The 14,576-nt window shown below is 45.2% G+C and overlaps 2 protein-coding genes across 2 annotated transcripts in view; one reads left to right on the top strand and one right to left on the bottom strand.

Moving 5' to 3' along the window:
• Window positions 1-6,854, bottom strand: part of SFXN2 (sideroflexin 2) — a 47,926-nt gene extending 41,072 nt beyond the window's left edge. Inside the window, exon 1 of the mRNA XM_018553408.1 lies at window positions 6,805-6,854. Within this exon, the coding sequence (XP_018408910.1) occupies window positions 6,805-6,830 (26 nt within the window). The 5' untranslated portion in view covers window positions 6,831-6,854. The remainder of the gene's footprint in view (window positions 1-6,804) is intronic.
• A 210-nt stretch (window positions 6,855-7,064) lies between these two features.
• Window positions 7,065-14,576, top strand: part of ARL3 (ADP ribosylation factor like GTPase 3) — a 47,639-nt gene continuing 40,127 nt past the window's right edge. The window contains exon 1 of the mRNA XM_018553431.1: window positions 7,065-7,150. Coding sequence (XP_018408933.1) covers window positions 7,148-7,150 — 3 coding nt within the window. The 5' untranslated portion in view covers window positions 7,065-7,147. The remainder of the gene's footprint in view (window positions 7,151-14,576) is intronic.

Below are 14,576 nucleotides of genomic sequence, written 5' to 3'. Positions count from 1 at the left end.
AAATGGGACACCTGGCATTACTGCCGCAGGCATGCTCTGTGTAAACAAGGCCTTAGAGCAGGGGTGGGCAAACTCCGGCCCTCCAGCTGCGGTTAAACTACAAATCCCATGATGCATCTGTCTCTGGGAGTCATGCCTGTGACTGTGAGAATCTCGCAATGCCTCATGGGATTTGTAGTTGCACAACCGCTGTGGGGCCGGAGTTTGCCCACCCCTGTCTTAGACAGAGGGGATTTCCCCAGAGGGGACAGAGACAGCAATAAAAACCCTTCACCACTCAAATCGGAAGCTCAGAAAAAGGTTTTGGCTTTAGACACACTTTAACGGAACTGAAATCAATATTGACATTTCTAATGTAAACACTGCATCACCTGAGCTTTGTACTGCTCTCTATAGTCCCCACAGGGAGATTTCTCCTCACTTCCTGTGTGGCCACCAATACAGGAAGTGAAGAAAAGCTCTTTAATGTGGAAACACACAGCAACAAAAACAGTAAAAGATTAGATCTTCCTCCCCACGCTACTCTATTCTGCCCCACGCTACTCTATTCTGCCCCACGCTACTCTATTCTGCCCTACGCTACTCTATTCTGCCCCACGCTACTCTATTCTGCCCCACGCTACTCTATTCTGCTCTACGCTACTCTATTCTGCCCTACGCTACTCTATTCTGCCCTATGCTACTCTATTCTGCCCCACGCTACTCTATTCTGCTCTACGCTACTCTATTCTGCCCCACGCTACTCTATTCTACCCCACGCTACTCTATTCTGCCCCACGCTACTCTATTCTGCCCCACGCTACTCTATTCTGCTCTACGCTACTCTATTCTGCCCCACGCTACTCTATTCTGCCCCACGCTACTCTATTCTGCTCTACGCTACTCTATTCTGCCCTACGCTACTCTATTCTGCCCTATGCTACCCTACCCTATGCTACCCTACCCTACACTACTCCCCCTACACTCCACTGAAACCTCCCTCCTAAAACTCACTAATGACTTACTAACAGTTAAAAACAATGGCCACTATTCCCTACTCTTGCTACTAGACCTTTCTGCTGCTTTTGACACTGTTGACCACCCGCTCTTCCTCAAAAAACTCCACTCACTTGGGCTACAATACTCTGCTCTTTCGTGGTTCTCCTCCTACCTATCTAAGCGCTCCTTTAGCGTCACCTACAACTCTAACTCCTCCCATTCTCTTCCTCTAGGGGTCCCCCAAGCCTCTGTCCTTGGACCCCTTCTCTTCTCTATCTACACCTCCTCCCTTGGTCAGTTAATAACCTCACATGGCTTCCAATACCATCTCTATGTCGATGGCACTCAAATCTATCTTTCTACTCCACAACTCACCTCCTCAGTGTCCTTGCGTGTCACTAATCTACTAACTGACATATCAGTCTGGATGTCGCAACACTTCTTAAAACTCAACCTTTCAAAAACTGAGCTCTTGATATTTCCTCCTGCCCATGCACCTTCTCCCGTCTTTTCCCTTGAAATTGTTAACACAACTATCCAACCCTCCTCCCATGCCAAGGTCCAAGGTGTCATCCTTGACTTGGACCTCACCTTTCTTCCCCACATCCAATCACTCTCCAAATCCTGCCGCCTTCACCTTTGTAACATCTCCAAAATACGCCCCTTCCTCACCAATGAAACCGCAAAATTAATCATCCGCTCACATGTTATCTCTCGTGTCGACTATTGCAAGCCTTACCATCTTGTATTGAATTGTATTGTGATTGTAATGCCTTCCTTATATTTTAAAGCGCTGCGTAAACTGTTGGCGCTATAAATCCTGTATAATAAGAATATGCTACTCTTTTCTACCCTACGCTACTCTATTTTACCCTACGCTACTCTACCCTTCCCTACGCTACCCTTCCCTACGCTACCCTTCCCGATGCTACCCTTCCCGACGCTAGCCTTCCCGACGCTAGCCTTCCCGACGCTACTCGTCCCTACGCTACTCGTCCCTACTCTTTATAATGCTTTAGAAGATAATAGTGAGAGTGCACAGTGACCATTGTGCAATGATTACCCACAGAAATGCATCACAAGCAGATAGGAGGCATGTCAACTCATGACCTAAATTGCTCCCTCCAGTCCCCATCTGTACATTTCACAAAAATTCACACACATTTGTCACAGAAGCACATTTAACTCTGACATGACTTTAGGAGCCGGAAAAGCAAGTTCATTTGCCTGCTTCTTCTGAAATCAAGCATATTAATATACTAATAGGTCTGAATGATTTCATGCTAAGATTCCCTATCGTAAGGTCAAACGTCTTTTATCCATTTTGGATTGACTAAACAATAGTTAAACCCCGTGTCAGGATATTGTTGTGTCACCCAATGGGGAGATCACCTTTCACAGTGGGGGCAATTCAATATAACATTTGCAACACTTGTCTGCTGTTAATGCAATCAGAGAATGTCCAGCACCAAATTCCGAAAAGCAGTGTGATAATTTTAATGCTATCACAGACACGTACAGCAAATCCAGGCAGTCCTTATTAGCGACACTTTTACATTATCTCACCATGACTATGACAAATTCATAAAGAAATACTGCTGTTTCGGAGATGAGGAAATTGCTGGTAAATCAGACTAATGTTGTTTTGGAGCAATTTGTGCCGGGAGTGAGGAGTTTGTCCCCATGTTGTCGGTTGCCAGGACTCTGGTGGACCCAAGAAAGCTGGAATCCTAGCAACCAATGACACCCGGCTGAATAACGTCAGGGGTTGCTAAGACGCCGGAGGCCCAGAGACAGCTCCTTTCCTAGCACCCAACAAGCCTCGGCCGCACATAACTGGTTCCCTATTCTTGTTCTGGGGACAAATCAAAGGTTTGGCTTTCCCGTCACTTACATCTGTAAGCAGCAGTCCGCATGCAATCATATGTGGTAAGATTACATGCAGTTTGGAATAGATCACTGTGCGTGAACGCATCTATCCTGCATTCAGGGACAGTGATCTATTCCAAACCGCATGTTATTGTACCATATATGTTTGAATGTGGACTGCCGCTTACAGATGCGGCCACTGTCACCCGGTCATTAACTTGAATGGGCACAGTGGCCACATCTAAGGCCCCGTTCCCACTGCGCGATATGCAAATCGCGCGTTTGTCGCGCGATTTGCATATTGCGTGACATCGCGAGATTTGCCGCGCGATATCGCGTTCAAGCTTGCATTGAGCAAGCTTGAATCGTGGCTAAATCCGCTCCAAAAAGGGTCCTGCTGTAGCGACACACGACCCGCGACAGCAGGACCCTTTGCCCCATTGAAATGCATTGGAGCGCGATAAATCACTCAATGTGAACGGGGCTTAAATGGGACACCTGGCATTACTGCCGCAGGCATGCTCTGTGTAAACAAGGCCTTAGAGCAGGGGTGGGCAAACTCCGGCCCTCCAGCTGCGGTTAAACTACAAATCCCATGATGCATCTGTCTCTGGGAGTCATGCCTGTGACTGTGAGAATCTCGCAATGCCTCATGGGATTTGTAGTTGCACAACCGCTGTGGGGCCGGAGTTTGCCCACCCCTGTCTTAGACAGAGGGGATTTCCCCAGAGGGGACAGAGACAGCAATAAAAACCCTTCACCACTCAAATCGGAAGCTCAGAAAAAGGTTTTGGCTTTAGACACACTTTAACGGAACTGAAATCAATATTGACATTTCTAATGTAAACACTGCATCACCTGAGCTTTGTACTGCTCTCTATAGTCCCCACAGGGAGATTTCTCCTCACTTCCTGTGTGGCCACCAATACAGGAAGTGAAGAAAAGCTCTTTAATGTGGAAACACACAGCAACAAAAACAGTAAAAGATTAGATCTTCCGCTGGTTTTTTTTTACCAGGACAGGAAAGAAGGGGAAATCCCCCCAACGGAGACACACACAACAATTACAATGCAACAACAGTTCACTTACTTACCAAATCCAGAATGTTAAAAGGTTTTGACAGAGGTTCACCCTGTGATACTGCCTAGTAATATCTATAATGCTGATATCTCTACCTTCAAACTGAATCAACCCGTATTACATAAGAGGGTGACGTTTGCTGCAAATTGGCATTTACAAGGCTCATAAAAGCAGCTGATAAAAAAAGAGATCATAGTATGTTTCTTGTTGTTTTATATTATGGCCAACACTGATCTCCTACACACCAAGGGGGAATGTATGAAAACTAAAGCAGCCACAAAATACTAATCAATCAGCTTCTCTCTTCAGTTTGTTGTTAAGAAATCTGAGGGTTTAATGTCACTTTAAGCTTTAAAGATGAAAGATAGAAGCTGATTGGTTACCATGGGCCACTGCTCCAGATTCTGTCTGCTTCAGGTTTAGTAAAATATTTTTAGTTTGTTGCCGGAAAAAAACAACACTATGTGCTGCCCAATAAACAGATAAGACATATAATTCCAAACATTGTACCAAAAAGAAAAATACAAAATAAAAATAATTGTAATAATAATGAAGTCAGCATTAGATTGCAGCATTTGTCGTTATTTGGATCCTACTCTGCATAACAAAATGCTGCAAATGCACATGTGAAAATAATTCCAAACATTTTATAAAGCTGCCCATACACCTTACGGTTATCGGCCGATTTTCGTATGCGATTTCCTCGGATATTCGTAAGGTTGATGGGCAGTGTACAGCCTCAAATACTGTACAATCGATCGACTTTTGACTAACCAGCAGGTTAGAAAACTCCGGTCAATTGTACGATTTTCGCAAGGTTGGTGGCGTTTCAGTACGTCAAAATTCGTACCATTTGCACTGCTTATGCGCAGACGAAAATACGTGTGGTCGATTACCGCAATTCGTCCAGGTGATTTTCTGTTAATTACTGCTGATTGAACCTTGCAATAATTTGGGCAGGATGCGGCCGCCGTACGAAAATTGTATGACGATTCGATCATCAGACGTAAAGTTTTGTCCGATGATCGCAAGGTGTATGGGCAGCTTAAAGGAGAAGTATGACATGAGTGCTTTTCACTCACCTCATAGTTCTAGCCGACCTGTGACAATGAGACTGTCACAGGTCGGCTCAGTAGATCGGGGAGTGAACACCTACCGGCATTCGCTCACTTCCCGATCCTGTCACTTTTCTCTGCCGTGACAGGGGAGGGGCTGGATTCCCCCCTCCCCGCTCTGATCCTCTAGCACTGACTGGCGGAACGGACGGGGGAGGGGGCGGGTACAGCTGGCTCTGACTAGATAGGCAGAGCCAGCTGTCACTCACACAGCTGGGAGGATCCAGACATAATTGTCAGGATCCGCTTCAGCTGCGGCGTCTCAGTATATAATGAGCTGTAGCTCGCAGTATACTGAGCTTAGGGTGACGGGAGGACGCTAGTTTGTGTCCTCCCGTTACCTTAAGGAGAACTATGGGGAAAAACCCTAACCCCATAGTTCTCCTTTAAGTCTGATCTGTTGTATTTAAAGACAAGAGATCACTCATACTGGACTAGAGTACTTTATACCAGGGATAGGAAACCTCAGCACTCCGGCTGTTGTGGAACTACAAGTCCATGAGGCATTGTAAGCCTTTGATAGCCGCAGGCGTGACTCCCAGAGGCAGAGATTTGTAGTTTCACTACAGCTGGAGTGCCCATGTTGCCTACCCCTGCATTAGAACATTCAAAACACTTTGGACCCAATAAATGACCAGCAGTGCGATATTAGACTAGTGTGACAAATAAACAATGATTGTGTCATGTCTATCAGGAGCAGGAAATACCCTTTTTGCAGCATTTCAGACAAATGCCACAATTTGTGCGACATATAACGGAAAAGATTGCATGTTGTGGACGCATGAAATTAGCGCAATGGTACGCCGTGCAGGAAGTGGCGCAGGACTCCTTATAAACAATGGTCACTGCAACGTAATAGAAAAAATGGATACAATTTGCAACTTTCTTGTGACAATTTTTCCCTATTGAGATTTCTCACTTTATGCCACCAATGGGTTATCAGACCCGTCCTCCTTTAACTTGCCCCCGTCTAATAACGATTCAAACAACATTGACAAATAAAACCTGAATTATGTAGAAAAAACCTGAATTATGTAGAAAAAAAGAAGAATGTGGAGTTGCTGATGGTCAGTCTATAAAGTTAGACAGATGGAAATATAAGACTAATGCAGGCCATGCAGTATACAATCTGATTGTACAATCACTGTTACGGTGCCCATACACCTTACAATTATCTGCAGATTTTCTGTGGTCAGATGGAAAAAGTGCAACAGATTGGCCAAGGTGGAGATTACTCCATCCACACAGTTAAGTGTAGATGGAGGAATCTGTTGCACCTTTTCCATCTGACCACAGAAAATCTGCAGATAATTGTAAGGTGTATGGCCAGCTTTAGCTCTACCGATAATTATGTAATGGAAGGGAATGCATGACTGGATACAAATAATTGAATGTATCGTTTGAGGTTTGTCCTCATTTTACATCGTTTTGGTAAAATCAGGGGAGATTGTACAATTAGATTGCAGTGTGTGTATGGTCACCCTAAGAGATGTGGATCTGACCTCTAGAACGATCTGCTGTCATATGTAAATGGAATGCAGTATAGAAAGCCCCATGCAAGGAAAGTTTCAGAAATATTTCTTATTAAAGTGACAGCATAGAGTGTAACAACTAGATCACGCTCCCAGCTGCAGTCGTGGTGTACACTGTCCTCAGCCAACCTCACTGATGTTTCCAATGACTGCAGAGCTGGGGAAGGTTAATGATGGTCATATAGTGTGTGTGTGTGTGTGTGTTGGAGATGACAGATTGCATACTGTACCTGCTGCTCAGCCCCTGCACCACCATGAGTTGGAACTCATTCACTCACTCCTTCCGTCCACGCTAGCGACTACAGTCCAGCCAGCCAATCAACAGCCAGCATCATCAACACTAACCAATCAGAAGCATAATCAGGGCTCTGCCCACATTTGCTCTGCCAGTTTGAAAATCAGCGGCTGGTTACGCATGCGCAGTGTGTTTGTCATGTCAACTATGGGCAGTTGGGGCAGAAGGGGCGGAGAATGGGCGTGTTACAGCACGCAGGGCGGTACGGCTGTCTACGTCATGCGTTAGCGGCTTGGGTGACGTAGTTGCCCCTGGTAACCTGGAGAGTCGCGGAGAGGATGGTAAGTGTGGCTGTTCGGGGTGATGAATTAGGGTGGAGGGGGTGACCCGGGAGGCCTAGATGGAGACGCTCAGCGCCTCCCTGCTTTGATGGATGATAGGGATCCTTCGTTGCTGGGACGCCATGATGCTGAGGAGGGAAGGGGGAGCTCGGGCACCACAGACTGCTCATCCTTGTGCTGGCAGACTTACAGTAGGAAGATCTTCCCTGGATGAGATCATTCAGTGTGGGGATCACCACCCTGCTCCAGTGATCCCATCAGTAGCATGTGCACCTTGGTGTGTATGAGACAAGCTCCTGCCTGGGAGGATAATCTTCAGATTCCATTTCCATGTGTACAATGCGGGGTTACTGACAGCAATGTGTACATTACAGGGGTGCTGGAGGTGAATAGATAGCACAGGGCTGCTGTGTAACCTGAGCTCAATATTACAATGCTGATCTGTAGTACACACTCCATCTTCATTCATTAGATCAGACCAATGCAGATTGTAGTTATCCATCATAGCCCCCCATCCATGCTCAACAAGGACTAATGCTAGCCATACACAGCCAAATCTCTCCCATTCATTCTGCAAAATGATCACTAGATTCCTCCATACACGCTAAACCGGAATCTCCCCAGCCGTCTAATGTATTCAGACAGCCACAGCATCTGTGTGTGCTGAATGCCCGAACACTGACTCCATTGCATAGGATGCAGTCACTGTTCACCTAATCATTTTCCACCTTTTTGTGGACCCTGGTGGTACTGACAGGCCCACCTATAGTAAACTTCTTTTGTCTGCTTAGCAGGAATCAGCCAAAGTTGGAGCCATGTATGGCTAGCTTAAGAACTGCAGTGCCCATAGAAACCAATCGGAATTCATCTTCACTAGCCAAACAGTAAGCTGGAATGTGATTGGCTGCCACTTTGCACAATATGATTGCTGCTTCCATCATTGAAGAAGACCGTTGCGTAATGAGTGCTGAAAGGAATATAAACCTGAGCCCGAAGGGCGCCGTTAATCTCCATCAATGAATCCAATGAGTGTGGAATGGTTATACCTGTCTGTGTCTGTATTGGGGAAATTTACCCTCAATTCCGGTACCAGGCATTACAGAATTTCCACTCACCTCCTGTCTTAACGGTTGCCACTAGTTCTGGTGATGACTATAACATTTTACATCACTGTTTGTGACAATCGTCATTAGGACAAATCCTGAGGATGGATGAGGACTGAGCACCCCAATAGGGACCCGACAGTCCCTCCAACAGAGGTTCTCTGTCCTAAACCTGAAATAAGTTTTGGCTTGAGTTGAGGGTTACTATACAAATTACAATCTCTGTACAATCAACTCTGGATATACCAAAATGTCATATAAGGACATACCTGATCTATACATAGGAGATTGTACAATCACATTGCAACGCGTGTGTTGAATTTAAGGATGACATGTGGGTTGTAGACCTGTATTTGTATCATAAAGCAGCCCGATAGACCTTTACTGATGAGCTGATGATAGTTATACAGACTGGACTAGTCCTCTTCACCCGCCAGGCATCTAATTGTATCGGTGTGACGGCACTAAGTGCTCTCTGTTCTATGAATATAAGTAACTCCTGCACAATAGAGATTCAGTAGTGTCCAGGCCAGCGACAGAGCGACATCTCGGGGCCTCGGTACATGGGGCGCAATTCCATAGGGACAGAAAGGATATCCTGATGCTGGCGCTTTGACTATAGCAGCAGAATCACCTGTCTGATGTCAGCCTAAGTTCTATCACTAAAGCAGTGAATGTGACTTTTCCCCAACATTCTCTGGTGGAGTATCAGTCACTGTCCTTTAAAACACCAGGCCCTGCAAGATTCACCTGCAGAGAATGTTTGCGGAGTGTCAGATTCTCTGCTTTATAATTATACCCTGTGGAGTGATTAAATCCCCAGCATCCCTCTGAAGGGCTTTTCCTTTACTTCCTGTCCCAGGGACACAGGAAGTAATAGGAAATCTCTACAAAGTGTGGGGCAATCCCCTCTTACACGGTTGTCACTGGAACAAGGGTCCCCATTAGATTTCTGCTTAATTCTTGTTCCAAGGACAGCTGCACATTGTTGGATTCCCATCACTTTCCATCCAGAGGCAATGACCTCCATGACAATTGGTCTAAGTTTGCTTAGGCGGCAAAGGGGCGGTATAAAAAGGCGGTTCATTCACATTTTATTCCCCTGATCGCCTACCTACAAATAAATATGGCAACTGCTCAGGTCCGAATGCATTGCCGTGATACTTTGCGCTGTGGCAAATGTAAAAGAGAACTATGGCCAAACCTTTTTTTGACATTAGTTGACTTTTGAGTCACAGGAGGGCATTTACTAATGTCCTCCTGTGACCCAAAACTCAGCAAATAGTTGGCTATTGCCCTCTGTATGCTGACAGCGCAGAGCCGTGCCAAGGCCGGGAAAGATCCAGACAATATAGAGCTATAGAGTCAGCATGTGATAGTTTCAGTGCCACACCTTGGCTCTAACTATGCGCATGAGTGCATTTCACTCTCCCCATAAATCTCCTTTAACTTGGCATGTCGCTTTTGGTGGACGGTGCTGCTTTCCAAATGTGCCCATTAAATTCAATAGGACTGTGTACCAAACATTTGGCATTCAGTTTAAGTGTGATATTTTTCAATGTAAAATCTTCCTTGGGATCCAAAAAACCCGCCACAGGTATTCAGGAGGTGGCAGTGTCGCCTCCTGAAGGCTTGCAAACCATCGCTCAACCTCCTCTGAAAAGCCATCCCCCGCAGATTGTTCTTCAGAGGGGTAGTAAAGTCCACCCTTAGGCTGGCCATACACCTAAAGACTTTCGATTGGAAATGTTTGTTGCTGCCAAGAACCCTCGTTCGATTCTAGCTCAAATAGCCCATCATGCACAGACCAATGTCGATAATCGTACGTTAGCGATACTAACTCACTCAATTTTGTCGATCGACAGAAAGTATTTTTGTTTGCGCATGTGCCGTGTTCATGATGCGTTTTTTTTTAATTTCGTACAAAAACACCACTAATCTATCGTATTTTTATTTTTTTTATTTAATTGATTTTTTTTAATTTATTTTCTTACGATTTGAAAAAAGTTTTTCAGCCTGACCAATCGAGACAATTCAAGCAGGATTACAGTAAAAAAAATAGTTGGTGTCCCATTCTACTGTTAGCCGGAGCACAGATAACGATTAAAAAACCTGACCACGCTTTTAACATTTGCATGCTGTATTCAAGATGAAAAAGGAAAGAGTTCACTTTAACTACACATTACATTGGTGGTCCAGTTTGGCTGGAAAACATGAAAAGAGAAACTACCGCAGAAACTCACCTTCACTCTCGACACGGCGGTGAAGGTAAGCTTAAAGATGAACTCCAGGTATAGAGCTACGAAGATCTTCACCTTCCCGGTACAGTCGTTTCCCCTTTTTCTCTGAACACACAGGGGGTCACTCGGCACAGCGGCCTTTCAGAGAACACCTACAGGGTTATTCACTAAAGGGTGCAGAGTTTGGAGAAGGCAGGAAAAGTGAACAATCTAGGACAACATAGGTGATTTAGAAAAATCCTCCAATTCAGCTCACTTTCCAGCTCAGCGATGTTGTCCTAGATTGTTCACTTCTCCTGCCTTCTCCAAACTCTTCACCCTTTAGTGAATAACCCTGCTAGTATTTTTATCAATGAATTCTAGGGGTTCTCTGATTGGAGAGCAAACCATGATGTCACAGCCCCTTGTCCAGTTAGAAAATGCCTTGATAAAAATACTAGAGGTTCTGTGAATGGCCGCTGTGCTGATCGAGCGACCCCCCCTTGTGTTCTCACAGCAGAGAGGAAGCCACACCATACAGGACCCGGAAACATTGCTGTCAGGGCTGTAGTATCTCCGGCTACCACATTCTTTACAGGATCCCCAGCAGCCAATCAGATATGACATATGCATACTCACATTGGATCAATGTAAAGACGGGTATACTGTACACGTATCAAATTTCAGCTGGTTCATCATGTTGATGACATTTCTGAAATTCACAAAGTGGTTGCCACTGTTTGCGCCCTTGTGCCCGGCATCATGCAATCAGCTGATCAAAGGAGCAGGTTGGGAAATTCTCTGCCATAACACAACTGGCAGCCAATCAGCTGCAAGCTCCATTTTGGAAATACAATGAGAACAGCAGGGGATTCCTCCATCCATGCTTAATAATAACATGGCAGTCTGAGTGTTGGGCATCAATGGGCTTCAGATCGCTCAGATGTGAATAGGGCCTTATGGTGCCTCAATTACCCTGGCAGGACCCTAGCCCATACATTTTACTTTTATATCTCACCTCCTGGCGTCAGGACATTTCTTTGTCAGGCACAGGATGCCTTTCTTTGTCCGAGTCTCTAAATCCAGAACTAGATCACTGTAGTTCTCACACCTTTCACAGTAATCGTAGACCGTAATTCTGCAGAGCAACTGAACGAAGGTTGCCATGGTAACGCAGTGTTTTATTGCTGGACTTTTGGCTTCATTGGTGGCAGCAGTTGTCAGTTAAATGTGATGGGACTGTTTGTTTGAAGCAAAGCAACGAATCTAGAAGACTTTGGGGGGAAATGATCAAAGCTGGAGCAGATTTGCACGGCAGCCAATCAGCTTCTCTTGTCTCATTTTCAAATCTTACCTGAGCAAACTGAAGAGAGAAGCTGATTGGTTGCCATGGGCAACTGTTCCAGTTTCCGTCTGCTCCAGTTTTGATAAATCCCCCCTTTTTTAATGTTTTGCGCACTATTTCTACTTTATATTCAGAAATGTTGTAAACAGTTGTCACTTCTGCGCCAAGCGCGTGACATCCGTCTGATTACAACACAGAAGGTTATCTGTGTGGCAATGAATGCCATATGGTCACGGCACAGAGCAAGCAAGTAGCTGATGCATCTCCTAAAGTACTTAATACCTTCCCTGGTCACGTGAAATGGATTTGAAGATCAGACAGAAAACAAAGCCATTGTGTTCCAGCCGGGCCGGCTCTGCGCTGGGGGGAAAGTGAGGTCGTTTCTCAGCTTGTTCCATTAAATAACAATAAGGTAGGGAAAAAGAAAACTGCGACACGAACGCTGAGAACGATTGTCTAAATTTAGAACAATCCTGTTTCAGCCTCTCAGCTGGGAGCATGTAACAATGAACATCATCTACATAAAACAGAACTCCAGCCAGATGAGGATTTTATTTTGGGGGATGAGTTAGAACCCCGTCAAGTTTTTATTGTTGTATTTATTTCACAGCGATGAGATTTTCCTTCCTGTCCAGAGTCACAACAATTGAGCATAGACCATTTCAAGGGAGTCCCGACTTTGACTGTTGTCATTTGAAGTAGTGTCCCCATTGGCAGATATCCCCCTGTACCTGTTCCGGTGACAACTATTAAGAACTTCAAAAAAGAAAAAGTTATCCCCGATGCTCTGAGTTGGCTTGTTCTTAGACCGGTCCTTCCAGTCTCTCTCCCCCTCCTCTGCAGCGATCTAAGCTCACGTAAATCCTCATGTTCTATACACTGCGTATAGATGTGAGGACCCCGAAGAAGATTCTGATGCTGCAGCGTAGGAGGAGAGAGGCAGGAGGGAGCACTGTGACAGCTGGCCGGCTCAGAGCTTTGGGTGCGTATAACTTTCTCTTAGCACCTAGACAAAAATGAGCAGTTAACCCTTGCAGTATGGCGGCAGTCCCACTGCAAGGTATAAGAAAAAAAAAATCCTGGAGTTCTGCTTTAAAGAAGATCTAGGAGGTGAGTGAAAATCACTCAACCCCATACCGTAGTTCGAGGCGATGTGTGACAATGGAACTGTGACACGTCGGCTCAATAGATCGGGAAGTGAGCGAACGCATACCGTTGCTCGCTCACTTCTCGATCATCTCCCTGCAGTGAGCGGTGACTGTCACTCACGGCTCCCTGCAGGGATTCCCCCCCTCTCTGATCCTCCAGCGCTGAGTGGAGGAACGAACGGGGGAGGGGGCGGGTACAGCTGGCTCTGCCTCTAGATAGGTAGAGCCACCTGTCACTCACACAGCTGGGTGGATCTCGACAGTAATATTGGGACCCGTCCTGGCTGCGGCGGTCTCGGTATACCGCGAGCTGTAGATCACAATATACTGAGCTCTGGTTCACGAGAGGAGGTTAGTATATGTCCTCCCGTGACCCTTAGGAGAACTATGGGGAAAAACGCTTACCCCATAGTTCTCTTTAAATTGATGATCTTGCATGTGGCCATTCCTGTTCTCCAGCATGTCAAGGTTGAGTAGGGCTGAAGTAGGAAAAAAATGTTCTGATGAAGGTCTGCTGTCGGCATGGAGACATTTGCTGTTTTGTATGTGAGCTGCTCTATTTGGAAGGAAATAACTGCAACTGTGAACTCATAATAGTTTGTAAAACAAAAGATCAGCATTGTAAAAGATCATTGTTATGCTACATTCACACTGTACATGAATGTGCAACTTGGAATTCCTGCGGCAGGAACCTACAAATTTGTGGGTCAGGAATGTCAAGTCAAGATGTGGCCGCTGTCGCCCGTCCCTGGGTGATCAATGTGACCAGGGAGAGTGATCTATTCCAAACTGCATGTGATGTGAATACTTGCTGGTTGGAATAGATGACTATCTAAAAGCGGGATAGTGCTTACAGCTGCAGCCACTGTCACTCGAATATTATTATTATTATTATTATTATTATTATTATTACTACGATTGTATTATTTATATTATTATTTATTACTTATTATTATACAGGATTTATATAGCACCAACAGTTTGCGCAGCGCTTTACAATATAAGGAAGACATTGCAATACAATTCAAGACAAGCTGGTAAGGAGGGCCCTGCCCCTGAGGGCTTTACAATCTATAGGATATTATCTTAAACGAGTGACAGGGTCCGCATCTAAACAAGCTATTTGGGATTCTTGCTGCATAAACCCCAAAACGCAAAGTGTGAATGAAGTCTTAGTCCCTGTTCCCACCTAGGAGTTTTGTCGCTCAAAGGGAAGCACGACAAAATGCTGAAGACAAGGAATCCCATAGAAATGAATGGGATTTCTTGTCTTTAGCATTTTGTCACGCTTGGCTTTGAGCAACAAAACGCCTAGAAGTGAACAGGGCCTTAGGTTAGGGCTCTCTCACCATAAATTGACTCAATGTTTCGCATGCTCTACACCACAATAGCTATGCTTTTCATGTCTTAAGCTGCCCATACGCCCATATAATTGTAACAATTTCCGTGCCTTTATCGAACTATCGTTTGATTTCCGCTCGCATAACCCTCATGCGCAGACCAATGTGGATTTCAATTATTGTGCATTATTAATACTAAGTGTCCGAATTTCGTAGATTGACAGAACATATTTTTGTTTGCGCATGTGCAGTGTTCATGTTGCGGTCATCC

Source organism: Nanorana parkeri, unplaced genomic scaffold (assembly GCF_000935625.1).
Source record: "Nanorana parkeri isolate BGI_ZX_2015 unplaced genomic scaffold, ASM93562v1 scaffold119, whole genome shotgun sequence".
Taxonomy (NCBI): domain Eukaryota; kingdom Metazoa; phylum Chordata; class Amphibia; order Anura; family Dicroglossidae; genus Nanorana; species Nanorana parkeri.
The sequence above is the reverse complement of the archived record's forward strand: the minus strand, read 5'-3'. Positions and strand labels throughout refer to the sequence as shown.